The sequence below is a fragment of the Meleagris gallopavo genome, chromosome 4 (assembly GCF_000146605.3).
Source record: "Meleagris gallopavo isolate NT-WF06-2002-E0010 breed Aviagen turkey brand Nicholas breeding stock chromosome 4, Turkey_5.1, whole genome shotgun sequence".
Classification (NCBI taxonomy): Eukaryota; Metazoa; Chordata; class Aves; order Galliformes; family Phasianidae; genus Meleagris; species Meleagris gallopavo.
The window spans coordinates 16,483,505-16,500,793 of record NC_015014.2 but is presented as its reverse complement, the minus strand read 5'-3'; the positions used below and the strand labels follow the sequence as shown (position 1 = coordinate 16,500,793).

General features: G+C 39.1%; 1 protein-coding gene across 1 annotated transcript in view; it reads left to right on the top strand.

Annotated features, from left to right (window-relative positions):
• The first annotated feature begins 1,394 nt into the window (after positions 1-1,394).
• The window catches only part of ADAMTS3 (ADAM metallopeptidase with thrombospondin type 1 motif 3), an 80,708-nt gene continuing 64,813 nt past the window's right edge, over positions 1,395-17,289 (top strand). The window contains exon 1 of the mRNA XM_010709650.2: positions 1,395-1,548. Coding sequence (XP_010707952.1) covers positions 1,398-1,548 — 151 coding nt within the window. The 5' untranslated portion in view covers positions 1,395-1,397. The remainder of the gene's footprint in view (positions 1,549-17,289) is intronic.

Below are 17,289 nucleotides of genomic sequence, written 5' to 3'. Positions count from 1 at the left end.
CAAGGAAAGCTTGTGGTACAATAATCTGTGCCATTTTGGATATTTTGACTAAAACATTCATTCTTATACTTTGTCAAAGACCTTTGTAATTCTAATTGTATGTGATACATTATCTAAGTTTGAACTATGGTAATCTCTGTTTATTGCAAAATAAAATCAGTGTAGCTGTGTCATAAATAAGTTTGATGGCATTCAGAGCTGGAGTAGATGGCATTCAGGCTGGAGGAGCCCCTGGAGCAGTTTGTTGGGATTACCTCATTCATTTGGATTTTGGGATGCTTGCTTGCTCTTCTGTCCATTTGCCCCAAGAGTCATTAGGCAAATCAGTCAGTCATGGCAATCCCAGAGCCTCTCTGGGGCGCCTCTGAAATGCTTGCCTTTTTTTTTTTTCTTGCTACATTTTATATACATGTTCGTGTTTTGTATATTAATGCTGTTGAGAATAGCTTGCAAATTCATCAAAATACGTATTCCATTGGTGGGTTCTGACACCTTCGATTGCTCCATACCTGGTTTTCATTCTCTGTCATGTTCCTGCTTTTACTTGTTGTGCCAGAAGGAACAATATCGTACTGCTGCCTTTAAGGGCAGGTTCAGAATCTAGGGCCTTTTCTAAGGATTTTCTAAGTGACTGTTTCTTCACGTGTGTTGCCAGATTTCCTTTACCAGTATTTACTGTGATTTATATACAAGTGCCAGCAGAGAAATTTTCCCTCCTGAGCTCAAATCTCTTTCCCCTTGAACCAGACTGAGGCAGATGTGACTGCAGCAAGTTTAATTGTGGCAATCATCAGAATGAATCTGCCTTCCCTCTGAACCCATTCCACAGCTTCTACAGATGAAAGAGATAGAGAAAATGTTCTGAAGAATCATCAATGGCTATGTAGTTAGAGGATGGAGCCATGAGCGCTTAAGTAGGAAGCCGTATGATATCTGCTGATTTTAATTAAGTAAAATGAAAAGCCTGAGCTGTGAGGGATTCAGAATATGTCTATGAGTTAAGGATTTGCAGGACATTGCAGTACATAGTTTTCAGCATACCATACATGGATTACAAATTAGCTGTGTATAACATACAAGTAATAAACTCCTGTATGACTTTGGTGTTGGTTGTTTTTTGGTGGGGTAATGCATCTCATATGTATACAAGATTTCCTCTTATTATCTTTGAATGCTGGTCTCAGCCAGATGAGCATCCTTAGAATGCAGAGGATATTGCCTCTGGCTGGAAGTCTGTACAAAGGAAGCCCACTGGTAATTTGATACTTACAGTACAGTAATATGCTGAGTGTTTTATGCTTCACCTCTGTTGATATTTGTTTTTAAAGCCACAGGCAAGGCCATTAGGCTCTCAGCTGATGTATTTGTGTGCTTTCTCTCTTCCTTACCAGGCTGGTATGATAAGAACTGATGAGGATGAATACTTCATTGAGCCTTTGGAAAGAGGAAAACAAATGGAAGAGGAAAAGGGAAGAATCCATATGGTGTACAGGCGATCAGCTGTAGCACAACATATCACTGATACTCTGCCTGATGTCCACACTGAAGGTAGTGTACACCTGTGTGCTTGTTTACAAATCTCTTCCAGGTAACTGTAGCCTACTGTAGCTTTTGAAAGAGGCAGTTTTGACTGAGCTGCTGGAAAAGACAGTTTTTAAATATTTTCTTAAAATACATCAATGTCATGTATACAGTTTCTCTGCCAAGAGCAGCACTTGTGCATGCGTCTAGGAGACCAGAACCTAGCCATGAGATGTTCTCTTCAAGAAATGTTGCAAAATTCATGCTCGGTTCCTGCTTAAGCCAAGAGCAAAGTTCGTACTGATTTCAGTGGAAATAAGTCAGAGCTCTGCCTAATATGGTAAGATGTTATGGGACATGTTAATAGAAATACTCATATGACTTTAATATTCTAAGTTGTTATTAAGGTCCGCCTGTCTATGCAACTTCTGTTTAAAATTTGGATCTTATTTCTTTCCAAATAATAGCGGAATTGTGCCAACGGCTGATACTGCTTTCCCCCTTTTATGAGTTGCAGTTAATGCAGTTTGAAAGCAATTGTCTTAACTGGATATATGCTTCGACAAATTCCAGGGTTCCTCTCGGTCTTAAAGATAATCTGGTCTATCTGAGAATAATTATTGTGTAGTTTTAATCTATTCCAGCACATGTTTTTTCCCTTGTTTTAATATTAAATGAATGCTTACAAGCCAGCATATTGCATAGGGAATGTTGAAGTTTTTGATGCTGTGGATTAAAGAGCAGCTTCATTCCCCTTCTGCAGTCTGTTTTTTCAACATCTCTCAGCTTCTCAAATTCCTTTTGTACTTCCTTGTGTTCACTCATTCATGCAACTTATAAGTGTTTGAAAAGAGCAAGAAGTACAATACAGAACTAGAATTAGATACAAATATTAAGCAGAGAGGATGTAAGCACTCCCTCATCACCAGTTTTCATGAATTTGAATTATTTGGTGTGGGTTTGGAATTTGGTCTCTGGAAAAATTAGGTAGGAATTGACAAGCATTTCAAAAAAATCCCATCATCCCATCAGGATTTTATTATTCTTTCAGAAGGTAAGTCCATGCTGCACTATGGCATGGCAGTATCACAGCAGGTTTGGGGATCAGCAGCAATCTGAACCATACAGGCCAATAAACCTAGCATTCCTCTGAGCTCTATGCTGCCAAAAGTACTTTGCTTTTGATAACCCGAATGAGGGTATTTTAAGTCATGCATCTCTGTTGTGTGAGTGAATGAACGATGCTAAAAAAGAGCTTTTATGCTAATGATAACAGGCTTGATGCTGTGTTTCTACCTTGAAACCACTTTGTCAGTTGGGCTGACAGAGTCAAACCAGACAGACAACAGTACATTTTGATGATGGAGCCTCTGGTCTGCATTGGTGAACTCAGCATCTCCTTCCTTTACCATGCTTCATGTACTCACAGACTTTATTTGCACATGCTTTGAATCCATGGAAACCTTTGCAAATTCCAAGTAGTTATAACATGGGGAAAGGCTGCAGGAGCATGCAATAGCTGCGGCCAATTATTCATAGCTCTGTGGAAGAATTTATAAATTCCAGTTTGTAATACATGAAGATTAGTGTGAGTGTCTTTGAATGTTGTTTGGCATGTGGTCAGTGCATAAAGCTCTTAATGCCTTCAGCATATTCTGATCTTCTGCTTGCTTGGTGGAAATCCTTAAGAACAGCAGCTACCTTTTTGAAACTGGTAGTGATCTTTTTAGTTAGTGTCAAGGCCATGTGTCTGTAGCTGACTTCTTTGTGATCAAGAAGACCAAAAAGGCTTGTTTCTTACAGGTAGCTTTGTTTTGTCCTTTGGCAGAGGAGATCTGTTTCTATGATGCTGAGTGTTCATTTGGAAACGATCTATGCAGTACATAGTACAGCCCTTATTGGTGAGGGGAACTGAGAACCACAGAGGCACATGTGGCTACCTTGAGCATATTCTGTGAAAAAGGAAAGACATGAAATAAGGCAGAACTTGATCATATGTAGACATACTTCCTGGACTAGGGGAACTTACTGTGTCACGAAGTTACTCTGGAAAAGTCTGTTTTAAGTGGTAGTGGAGGATATGGGAGAAGAGATGTCTACCACATGTGTAGAAGGCTTGTCAGTCTTATACTGAAACTGTAGAGTGCAGTGTGGCATTTCTGGGATTGCTCTAAGCGTGGTTGGTACTATAGAGATCTGAGCAGTACAGATCCCAGGTTACCAACCTGTTCACTCTAGCAAAAATGAAGAAGTGCAAACTTTTAGTTATGGTAGAGTTCAGCCGTCTGTGTTCATTGTGCATTCAGTTAGGTGCTTTACTGATGTACTACACAAATATTCATACAGAATGTTTGTATATGTCAATTTACCTGAGGCAGTATCTTCTGATGAGGGAGCTCCATCAAAGCTGTCACTTTCTCATACTTTCTCTAACTGATATTTCTATATTGGTGTTGTCCAACCTTTTGGCTTGCCTGAGCTGCACTGAGTGAAGAAGAATTGTTTTGGACCACATATAAAATTTATCTGTAGTTAATATGTACAGGCAACAGAACTTTTTTTATTTTTTCCATTTTTTATTAAAGCATAAAGAAAAGAGGGCAACAAAAACAGAAAATCAGAGGTTTGGGCAGCATTTGTTTTCTAGCCATCCACAAGATACCTTTTCCCTCTTCTTTCTTTCATAATTTAAAACACAAAACCAAGGAATGCTGTCATGTTCATCCACTTATATATCAGTATGTTTACAATTAAGTTGTTGATTAATGTGTTTTGAACTTTAAGTTCCTAGAAGTAGTATTCGCTGATTTGTGGATAACTCACATAACTATACTTGGGTGAAAGTGTCCAGTGATGCCAAAGTATGACCCAGTCCTGTAGCACATGCAGATTATCAGGGTAGGAAAAAGGGAGTGCTTTATACTACGTTGCTGCCCATCTTTTTTAACACAGCTCTATTCCTGTAAGACACTCAGACTATTTCATTCCAAAGTTTATATTCATAGGCAAAACCTTATTTAACATCAAAGAATTTCCTCTGCCAAATAACCGAAGTCTCACAGGCCTTTTGGTTCTATGCGTATGGAATCTAACTCTATCTTTATTTTTTTTCTATCATTTCCTTTATTGTGAGCTGACTTACATCCAGAGTGTGGTGTTGGCAAGTCCAGATCTAGATTGTGCTTCTGAGGTAGAAAAAGCCTTCAATCCTTGGTAAAGTGTGTCTGGACAGCAGACTTTAAACATCCTTTTTGAAAGGTAATAAACTCGTAAAACCTCCCTCTGATTGTTGCCTTGCAGGTTGGTTCAGTGTACTAGATAAACTGCTTGTATGCAGCTCTTTTTTCAGTTTAAAACTGGTCAGAGAACCTCTTCTATAACCCATGTATAAGAACACTGGCTCCATTGCTAATCATGGTGTAGATAACAGTATGGCATGCCTGGGCTTTTGCAAGAGCACTGTAGATAGATATTTGAGATACTGTCATTATCTTGAACTTTCTCCCAGGTGGGTTTCTTAGAATGTGACAAATGAATTTTCTTCTAGAGATGAACTTCCATTAATCTGTAATTCTCCTAAGGGTCTCATTTTCACAGGTAAACAAATCACTTTCCAGTCTGTTATAAATCATAGAGTCATTGAATGATTTAGGTTGGAGGGGACCTTAAAAGCCCACCCAGTTCCAGTCCCCAGCCATGGGCTGGTTGCCATACATCAGATCAAGCTGCCCAGGACCCCATCCAACCTGGCCTTGAGAGTCTCCAGGGATGGGGCATACACAGCATCTCTGCACAACCTGTTCCTGAGGCTGCCTCCAATCTTAACCTCTTCAGCGATCTCTTCTGCATTGGTGAGCACCAGATCTAGCAACAGTTCAACTCTGATGGATTAGCATGTCCACTACCTGAGCTAGAAAGTTGACTGTGGACACCAGGAATCTCCTGGACCACTTCTGGATTGTCATGTTGTTTTCCCTGCAGATTTCTGGGTGGTTGAAGTCCTCCATCAAGATGAGAGCCTGAAGCAAGAAGGCCACATCAACAGGTTCCCTTTGATCACATGGCCTTTACTAGACTCTGACCACCAGATGCCCTTTATTGATCCAGTCCCTAATTCTAACCAGCAAGCTCTCAATCTGTTCATGACTGTTTCTCAGAGACAGCTCTTCACAGTCAATCCACTCCTTAACATAGAGGGAAACTCCCGTATGACCCATGTGATGGGTTAACATAGCAGCCCTCCTAATCAAATAAAGAAAGACTAAACATTACTCTTGTTCACAGGAAATCTTTATTACATTTGACAGTTTAAAGCTTTTATGCACATTTGACTTCAGGAAATACATCTGGATGTGCCACTTTGAAACAGTCAGCAGTGTTTAAGCAGTCTACTTTATATAGATTCATGAAATCATTCTTCATTTCTTTTGCCTCTGTCCTCCACTCAGGCTATAGGCAGAAATGAGGAATACAGAGTGCTGGTGATTTAGAAATTCAGACTCATCTTTAGCCAACACAGACAACTATCCAAATTTTTAGTCATAGATGACAGATGACTCATCAAACTAGATACTAAGGTTTAAAAAGTACTTAAAATTGTTGTTGTCAGTGAAGTGGAAAATATCTTTAAAACCCCTCTACCACAGTGAAATAGTATATAGTGCATTGCATTCCCTCTAAAAGTAGTCAGTTTTATTTGTAAGATACTGCTGTCAGAAAAGCTTCCAACTCCAGCTATATAGAAGAAACTTTCTGTCTCACAGGACATCTGGTGTTCCTGCAGGATTTTATAACATTTGGGAATTTGGTGTTCTTCAAACAATCAGAAAGAATGAGATTATGAATTCTAAATCAAGAAAATTAACAGCTCAAGATCAAGATATTAGTAATGATTGCAATGTAATTGTATGTTTATTGGTTCACGTGCTGTGTTCTTACATAGATAGATAGATACACATCTATGCTCTATCTACCTCTCTCTCTATTTTTCTGTATTCCAGCTATTTGTGATAACGTTCCAGTGAAATTTCTTGGAAAGGGGGTACCATAAATCAGGGTTTCTGGAGAAGATATTAGGATGCCTGATTACTGTGGGTTTAGCCTTCCCACTTAGGTAGCAGTGTAATCTTATCCTTGAACTGCACTTTGTGCTTCATTCTATTTACCGTATCCATGGCTATGAATAGCCACTTTAGAGAATGACAGCGTATGGTGTGCGCAATATTGGTTTCATCATTTGCTTTGTGTTGAGATTGTTTTCAATTAACTGCATTAATTCATTGGTATAAAGAGCAGTGCTTATCTAGCATATGGCAGGCAGGGTTTTGTTGTTGTTTTATCTTTACAGAATGCCCCATCTGCTTACACTCTCACCCTGTGAGATCAGAGAAATATGGATAATTTCTCCATGTTTTGAGAGACTGGTGGCGGGAGCATTCATTTTTGTTTCATGGAGTCGTTATTTTTGTTACACAGATAATCTTCCTGCTAATTCAGCTGATTTTGTTCTACTGTGTTTCTCTGAAACTGATCTTTCTTCTGCAAATGTGTGACAGTGTGAACCTGCAAGGAAGTAGTACAACCCCAGCAGTTAATATTGAGTATTGAATAAATACCCTGAATTGGTACTTGCAGTGTCCATTGCACTGGGTGAGCTTGTTTGCTGGTTTGAAATGCCATGGTAGTTAATGCCAGTTAATTCTTTTAGACAGTGGAAGCTCTTCCTCTTCTGCAGGATGATGACCAAGACCTCCCCTGGGAAATCCCCACTATTGAAAGCCACTTTAATGTAGTCGGATGTGACACAGCATCAGGAAACGTCGAACAAATTTCTCCCTTGGGAATGTAAAACAGGCTTGGTTATTCTTCCCTGTGAAAAACTGGGTCAGAAGAGTTACACAGAAAACCATGTGAAAACTGGCCAGCTCATAATGTTTAATGTAGTCATGACCCAGAACAAGGATTTCCATGCCATGTACTCCAAATACGTGTACTGTCCTCATTTTTGTTTGAATTTAAGAAAATTACTGAAAATTTCTCTCTGTGCTCAAAAGTGAAGTAGAATCGACTATCATGAGCCTGGTAGCAGAATGCAAATGAGTAGATAGATGCTTACAGCAAGTGACAGTGAGTTGAACCAGGCTGCTGAAAATACAGAGGGCTTTCTCATCAGGCATAGTCAAACATATGGATCTCTGCATTTCATAGAAATTCCCAGCTAATGCAACATACTTTCCTCTAATCTTTTGTAGAGAAGAAACACATCCAGTGAGACTTTATAGCCCAACAGTCCTACTAAATCTTTTCAGCTTTAGTAAAGGAGATAGACGAGCAGAGGGCGGAGGAGGTATTTCCACAGCCAGCAGCCTTTGGCCATCCATTACTCTGGCAGGTTGAAAAAGGGACAGTTAGAACTGTGATGGGTTACCATTTTTAACTTACCTGTTAGTGATAGGTAGAAATGAGTGAGCTGCATAGAGAGTAATCCTGTTCCTATGTGTTGCTACTAGAAATGTATTTATATCCAGTACTTGAAGACAATTTATGCAAGGCTGCACACTGTTTCTCAAAATATTTTAAGTAGTTGATATATTGTAGAAATTGTATAAAAAGCTCTGTGATGTGGCATTCCCTGCTAATGCATACATACCTTGTGGGGCAGTTGTTTGCAGGATGCCACCAAGCACATGCTCTGCTATAGTATTTCACAAGTCTATAGAGAGTGTCATGTTAGAACATCGTTTAAAGAAATCTTCAAGATTTTATCACTGTTTCAATTAGAAACAGAAAGAAATACTCTGTGGACAGGCCTGAGTTGGAAGGACTTGAAAGGATTATAATATCATTCTGTCTGGACGAGATGAAAATAATCTGTTCTCTTTCGTTGGTAAGCTGACAAACATCACCAAGATGTGTGAATATGAACCATATTCCTTGAAAGCATTCAAGGGGCAATAGCAACAGGTGGAGAACTAAAGAGCTACAATCAAATTTGCACCCAGAAGGCCTTCTTCTCAAGTCTTTTTGAATCAGAATTGGGAGTATGGTAAAGTAAAATCTTAATTATATTTCTCAAAAATGTAGAAGCCTGATTTAAGTCCAGGGGAGTTAGTGAGAAGACTCAGATTTACGCCAGTGAGGTAACAAGGTAGGCTTTGGATCATATTCTACTTGAGCTGGTCACAAACAATTTGATTTATCTTTCCTCCTGTTCATTCCTTTTTTATTTTTTCCATGCACTTTCCTTTCATATAGGATAATACTGACAACAACCTTCAGTTTGGAAGTTAGGCAGCATGTTAATGTACTCAGACTTCTCCTATTTTATTTTTCCCTTCACAATGTTGTGTTTTTTTAAAAAGACAACTTACTCACACAGAGAGCACTTCAGATTGAAGTATTTTTGTAATTACTTCCTAACAGTGGGAAACAAGAAGTAGCAGCCTTTATCTCCCAGCTTCCTTTCAAAATTTTCATTTTCCCTGAAGAACCAAAGTGCTTGTATGGCTGATGGAGTTGCCATGGCACTGGGTTCAAGTGTCTTTGTCCCAGGTGGGAAAAATGTAGGAGGAAGAAATGATTTGGGAATTGCTCATGGTTGCTGGGGAATGAAACCCTGGAATAGAAGATAGAAGAATGGGAAGACTATTGCTTGCTTCAGAGACCTCCCTGAGCACTTCCCCAGTCACATTAGTGTTTCTTAGAACTGTTGTTATGCCAGAAGGTGTCTGAAGGTTTTCTCAGCAGAATTTCTCATGACCTGTGTTCTGATGGAGGATATTTTAGGTACTGCACAGCATGTTGTGTAAGTTTGTAGTGCAATAATAATGAGAAAGACAGAACTGATTTCTATGAGGACTTACTAAAACACATTTTGTGACATGCTGCATTATGGTATAGGCATTCTTCTCTTAAGTTGTACTGGTGCCAATAACCTGAAGACATCTTTTCTCTTTATCCAGAACTGCTAGAGCTTTTGCTTATAAATCAACCTTATATTTTGCTTATAAATCATATTCTGTCAAATTGAAACATAACAGGGTACATCAAAGTTCTTGGTTAAATAGAGATTTGTTGGGTGAGCTTTTAAGATAACAGTTTGCTTAATCAAAGATAGGTAGTCAACTACATTGTTTTTCATACAGCATGGTACAAGGGAAAATGAGTATTGATGATGGATGAATTTACAGTGCATGGGGAAAAAAAGAGAAGAGACAGAGAAGGAAGACTGGGAGGGAAAATGATAAAAAAAACGTATCACGTGCTTCTAGAAATAGAAGTACATAAATTATGTCTTTGGCTGCAATGGAATTACAGCCCTCTCCAAGGGTATGAGTGGGCATGTTGGTACTGCAGACAGAAGTGTAGTCACATTCTGGTTAGGCATAACTTGAATTACATTTAGCCTCACTTGTTTGGATACAGTATCAGTACAACTGTGGAGCCCAATGCTAACTGCAAAATATAACCAAGAAGCTGAGAGTATTGCTGGTGAGTTCTACTGTGCCATGCTTGCTTTGGTCTCAAACCAGAATGCCAGCGGTGAACATGAGCCAGGATGTGTGTCCTCTGTATGTCTTCTTCACACTGAGGTCTAGACCATGATGAGGCTTCAGACTTGTGTACTTTCTCCTCAGAGTTCACAGCTGGGCTTGACCCTCTTGTCCTCAGATGGAATTTGGGATTTGTATTGTTCTTGGGAGGTGTCTTGGTCTTTTCTTTTTTATCAATGTCACCAGAGACAAGATAGGGAAACTGGACAATTGAATGTAGAGTTTGGTTAGGAAGGTGTTCTACCTCACAGTCTAAGTCAGTGGACTTTGGGTATTTCCCAGCATGTGCTAGGCTGTGCTAATTAGCATCTAGCTACCAGATTTCAGTGATTAATGCCAGTTTCTTTGTGTGTGCATTAAACCCAGCTTCAGAAATAAAACACAGTCCATTTCTTACCATAGGTGAACATCCGAAGTTTGTGACATGAATGCATAGAATTGAAGGCGCTTGTTTGTAGACTGCATATTAGATCCTGTCTTCTGTGATATCTCTCAGTTCTTCCTGTGCATTTCTGTTTGGTCTCTATAGCTTGAAGTTCATAGAATCAAAGCACAGTAACTCAGCAGTTGCTTCTTTTCCAATGTCTTAGCAGATGGAGATCCCACAACCTTTCCAGGCCCTGGTTCCAGTGTTTGATTTAACGTTATGAGTTATTTTTCCATTCTGTCTAATTGGAGTTTCCCTATTTCTGGCTTACCTCTCATGCAATAACAACTTTCTGAAAAAATTATCCCAGATATTATGTCCAAAAAATTTCATAGGCTGTGAGGTAGTTGGGTGTTTCCATCCAGCCATGCCTTTTCAAAACTGACTTAATAATTGCTGTACATTAAAGATTTTGTAAATATACAGAAAGCATTTACATAAATCATGGCATGTTAGGCAGCAGGAGTGAAAAGTGTAGGTAATAACTGACTCAAGAATGTTATGTGCTGCAATCAGAAGGTTTATGGCAAAGCTATGAATAGAAACACGTGCTACAAATACTTTCATTTTAAAAGCATAAGTTTATAAGGAGTACTGAGATATACAGAAATTATATTCCAGATACATTCAAGAATTTATATTAGTTAAGCACACCACTTCAGGGCTATTGCAGTCCATGTCAGCATGGCTGTGATAAAGAGGTTATGGCCCAGAGTAATGCACAGCTTGGGGAAAGTCCTTTCAAATTAGCAAGATAATTAAGAAAATTATAAATAGATGTATGATCCGTGGTCTCTGCTGTGCAGGCTTTATCCTGTTTGCTTTGAAATATGAAAGAGAACACAGACTCACCGCTGAAAAAAAAAAGATTGTAAAACATTTTTTAAGAAAGAAAAGTTGAGGAAGAATGGATCAAAAGATGCTGGAAAGTGACTTAAATACTGTGTCTGTGTCATGGAGGTTACACTTAGCTCCCGGTGATAGGATTAGGGACATCCATCTGTTTAAGTCATCTTTAATTCTTGGCAATAACAAAGGAAAATTATTCTTCAGTACAATCAAGGATAAAGGCTTGATTCCCACTGCAGGCACCCAAAGCCAGAGTAGTAAAGCACACACAGAAATCTATATAAGAGAAAATCTGGGAGGGGGAGAGAAAAAAGAAAAAAAGATCAGTACATGCATTTTGCAGTCATTGCAAGGTGTACACAGCTTCCCAATAAAAGCTACTTAAAGCACCTGAATTACATAAGAAGAAAAAAACATTTGACAAATGGTGATAATGAACAGCAGAGATTTTAAAATATTCTGGAAACAACCGTTCTCATGTGAAAGGAGCCTGTTTGGTTTGCAGATTATATTCTTACACTAATGTGTGAAGACACAGCAAGATAGGGACCACCCTTTGTGCTCTTCCACACAAATCCAGCAATGTGAACAATTATGTATAATGTTAGAGAGGGACATTGCCTGGAACTTGCTGTTGCCTCCATTTGAGAAAGAGATGCTAAACACTGAATGTGTTGCTGGCTTTATCTGTAGTAGCAAACACTAGCCAGCACTTGAGTCTTTCCTCTAGCACTACATTGACTAGTGCTGTTATGTCAGCTGTGAGTAGCTGCAGATTATGTTTTTCAGGGCACCTTGATTCACCAAATGAGATTCACTAAGATACAGTGAAAGGCTAAGTAACTCTTGCCAAAGTTTCCTCTCTTCTGCCATTTTAATTCCCATTATCTGAGGTGAGAGGAGAAGCTTTGAAGAGAAGGATGGTATTAATATAGATGAACCATTACTGTGAAAGTGCTGGACAGCACTGTAGAACCAAGTCTCTGGTTCAGATGAAAATGAGCTCATTTCTATTGAGTTTGATAAGGAGAATACAGGTGAGATGGTTTAAATGCTTTGAAGTTAAGGCAGTATTGGGAGCAGGGGGACAAGGGCTGGTTGCCCACTGAAGTTCTGTGAGCTCCGGTCAAGAATCTGCCCTTCCCCAGCCCCTCTCACCTTAAGCTGTAAAACTGGACAAAAAGGGAGGAGCTTTGCTAAACCTCAGAGTACCGGGACAGTCCTTATCTGAGCACACACACTAATTGGAAGCAGAAGGGCTGCCTTATGAAGATAAATTTATGTGAATTAAAGGTCAGGAACATGAGGAAATGAAACCTCCTACAGCTTGCGGGGGCAGATTCTTGTTTCTGTTTTACATGTGCCTCATGCAAATTTAGTATTGAAGTGTAATATTATGAAAATATCAAGATGCTTTCCTTCACACAAACAAAAGATTCCTTTTTAATCAGTGTATTCTACTGGTTTTTTAGTCTATGTCTTCTATGTGAAAACTAATGAGAATATAACAGACTGTATTGCAGTATTGTACTTTTCATAACAAGTGACTTTTGCTGTTTTCTTTTTTTCCCTTAAGTTAATGGATTTTTCTTCCTATTGTGAAACATCTTCTGTAAATTTGGTTTGTTATTCAGTATATTTTACAAAGATTTTAGAAATGCAGAAGTAGGTAAGAATCCAAACCCAAGGGGAACTATGCAACCTACTGTAGTTGGTATTTCCAAAAATTTCTGGATACCATATCATCATGCTTCATTTATGATAGCTAAGATGCAAAACTGATCTTGGGTGTACTTTGAGCAATTTGGATAATCCCAAGGACTGACTGGCAGCCTGTGCTCTTTTTGGTAGAACTTTTCCTCTGTGGGCCACATGAGGTTCGTGCATAGTAACTCTTGCAGTACTGTGCTTCAAGTTTCAAGATGCCCTGTGGAGTTCACTGCATCTTTCCATTTGTTCTTCTAAAGCATTATGTAGATGATGAGTAAGAGTAAACTTGTCTTGTTTGTCTTAGGCAGGATGACACAGTATTGGTTAACTGAAGCTGATCGGAATGGAAATGACTAACATGAGAAAATCATCCTTGCAGTTAATTTTGCTCCCAGTGGACTGAGTTTCTTCAGATCCATTTCTAGGTTACAGATACGTAAATCTTTCCAAAATGCAATATTAAAACACCAGAGTAACAGCATGACCCAGCTGTTGTTTGCAGTAAAAATAGTGATTTTTTTTTTATTTTCTTTCTTTTTTTTTTTTGCCAGAATGCCTTTCCTAATAACTCTTTTGAGTATTCTAATAACATGAGATAAGAATGTTGAGATAGTTAGGATTCTGGAGGTTATTAAAAGACATACTAGTCTGAGTCTGCAATTTGAGTTGGAAAAGAGAATTGCTATCTAAGAGAAGCTGGCTTTTACTGCTGTAGTGACCTGTGGGAAATCAGTGTTACTCTCTGTTAAATTCTGTGTGGTTTGCAAAGAAAACACAGTGAGTGATGAAGAGGTTTATTGGCTTGTACCATTAGAAATGGCCTAAGGAAAGCTTTTTGTTTGTGTGTCTTTCTCGCTAGTATGAGTGATGGTGCCGATTTTTTCCTTGGAAAAATGAGAACATTTCTGCAGGAGATATCTAAGTAAAGGCTTTGGTATGTCTCAGGGGGTTTATTTGTGTCCTTTAGGGTATTAACACTTCCTACATATTAAAAACAAAAAACAAAAAAAAAGACCAGCTACTTCAGCTACAAAGTTAGTGACAAACATGCCAAAGAGCAGGTTTATCCCAGAGCAGGATAAAGTAGATAAATAACTCATGAGACTAATGAAGGCTGAGTTGACACGCACTTTCCTGACCTTGCTTTTCTTATTGCCCTCTATATGAGTCAAGGAAGAGTGATTGTGTGGGGCTCAGCATGTGATGCAGTTCGGAGACTTCAGAGAGTTCATACACAAATATTTGGTTATGCATGACTTAAATATATAAGGAAAAGCTCTCCTTTCTATTGTTAATGACAAACAATTCTGTGGCAAGAAAGAGTAAGAGTTTTTTTCTCCCATGTTTCAGCGTGGCCTATCTTGTCAACCCAGGAACCTGGAGAAACTTGGATTAATGTGCTTATATTGTCTAGTGAGGACAGGGAATGGCTGTGGGAAGAGTCTGCAGTCAGGGGCTCATTTAGCTGGGCCAGAGCAAAGGATGGATGAATACTGCTGGTCCAGCTTGATGTCTGCCCTGCTTTGAAAGCAGGGGAAGTGTTAGGGATTTGGTAGTGCTTCTCTGATGTGTTGTTTTTTGGGGTGGTGTAGGCTGGGATAGGCATGCTGCCAGAAAAAAAAGAAAAGAAAAAAAAAAACAAAGAAGAAGAAATCTTGCTCAGATGTTGAAAATGTCTTAAGCTAACTCAGCCCATTACCTTCACTTTTACAAGCACCTTTTTTTACAAGAAGCCTTACAGAAAATGTGCTGCATATTAAAGTCTGGTTATCCAAGTGAGAGGCAGTGCACCTGCTCATCCACTTAAAACAGCTCTGTAGACCCACTGGTGAATTCAAGAGCCTGTGTCTGCTACTTCTTCACTTTAATGCATGGACAGCTGCTCTGTCTGTTACTGCTTTCAAACTGGTCAGCTATTGCTAAAATTGGATGGATTCTGGCCTTTTAATTTGCTGCAGGAATAGAATAGAGTTAAAGATTTTTCCTGATTTTATTGTTGCCTTTATTGTAATAGACAGCAGAAGAAATTCTGCTCATGTCTTTGTAGACAGTGGAGCAGCTAAGCTAAAAAGGGTTACCACTTGCTGAAATCCTGTATTAATGAAATTTTCTTACAGAATTAAATGAAGTGGTCCAAATTAGTGTCACTTCTATATTAAAAAGCATTTGTGACATCAGTACAATCTGATTGTTAGTTGCTTTGGTGGTAGGAGTAAGCATTAGAAAGCACTCTTCCAAGAAGAAATTGAGGTGGTGCTTTTCTCTACTCAGCAATAAATGTGTTAGCAATATTAAGGCAACAGGTCGTAACTCTGTCAATTATTTTCAAAAGTCAAAGAGTGGTGTGATAGTCAGCCACAGGTTTGTGGCTGTTTCCTACCCTAGAGCATCTTATTAATCATGTTGTCATGAAGTCCTTGGGCTTGCTTTTTCCCAAAAGGGAAATGTAAAGGTTAATGCAGTAACAATTTACCACTTTAGTATATACTCTGATCCCTTTGATTCAATCTCTTCTTGAATGTATTTCAAATGTACTGCAAACTGGTGTGCTTATATTTGAGAAGATCTGCAGAAGCAGGTATTGACAGATTGTATTTTTTAGGGTGTTACTTCCTGTAGCTCACCATTTCTATTTGCAACAATTGACCAAGTGGGAATGAAGTAATGATTCAGGAAAGGCCTTTAGGGCCCAATTTGAACCAGATATTTGGGATGCACTGTCCAGCTACCATGAAAAACTGACCAGATTGCTACTCAGCATGTGCAGAAGGGTGATGGCTCTGGCTAATGGCTTGCCTAGCAGCCCAGTATAGAAGTGCTGGGAGCAAGTGTTCTCAATTGAAGGCTCATTTGTCCAGCATGGCATGCTGAGTCATATCACCTGTTGCTTCTCCCAGCAGCCATGCTGCTGTGGAAAAAGAGATGTTCAAGCACATAGATTAGAGAAGGCACTGCAGAAGGGAGACTGCTGCTGAGTAGTTCCTTGGGAAATGTAAAAGCATGAGAGAACCTCATGGAATGATTACAGACTTCCTGCCAACATCACAGGCCTTACTATCCTCTTAAGAACTAAAAAATGAAAACACAAGACCAGCATTGCCAAGAGTAACAGAACCCAGAGAGGCTGTGGTTCTGAGGTGATTGCCCCTTAGAAGGAAAAAAAAAACACAATAAACCTACCTTTTTGTCAGCAGCCAAGCTCACCTTTCTGTGCCTCTTATTCTTTCAGATCGTTGAATAGAGTCTGATTCTTCACTTCTTTTGTTTTTTTCTTTTTTTTTTTTTTTTCCATAACAGGAACTGGCAATAGCATGCCTGGGCTTGTTTACTTCACAGATGGATCTGTTCTTTGCCTGTTGCCTAGAGCCATTCTGCTCTAATTGCTGCATGCTCTATAGAGGCAGGTGAACTGAGATTTACTGTTGTGATATGGGGGGAGTTAACCTGGAAAGTTCATCAGGGAGAAGAAAAATAGCCCCAGTTTTCAGAAAAAGCTTGAATAAATGGCATAGTTGCTATTTCGTTACAATGTTTTTGACGTTTAAGCTGTTAAGAAATAATTTTGTCCAATAGGAAGGTAACAATTGGAAGGTAACAATTTCATTTTATTGGGAACTTGAGTACTTTTCACATCTCAAAATAGTTGGAAATGCAACTTAAATAACTCTTTGAGGTCATGTCAGCATTACTATTCTTAGAATATAGAACGCAGTGATATAAAATCATCCTTGTTGATTTTTCACTGGGATCTTAGACTTTCTAAGTCCAGCCAGAAATAGTCAGTGTCTTTTGGTTCTGTTTTTTTACTGATGTTCATTTGACTTTTTTGAGTATCTGTGATTTGATGATAAAGATTCTTCATTATTTTTTTTTAACTTGCTTGTAACAGAAAGGGATGCCATCAGCATTTTTGTCTGCAAGATGAGTTCTTTGTGAAGCAGTCCCAGAGTAAAACTGAAGCTTTTTATTTCCTCAGCTATGTGTACAAACTGTGGTATGCGTACCACAGCCTTCCTGAAGGCAGTATGCTTGGGCTGGCCAAGCCAGCCTACACGTGGCCTGCTGCCTCTGGGGGTCCGCCAGGCCTGGTCTGGGCACTGCTGGGCACTGAGCAAGCGGTGTTTGAGAGCACCTACCAAGGTGGAACAGTTTTGAGGTTAAACTATGCTGCCTTCTGGGCTTTCAAGGGTTAAACTCAACATTAATGTTTTCCAGGTGTTCTCATAGCAT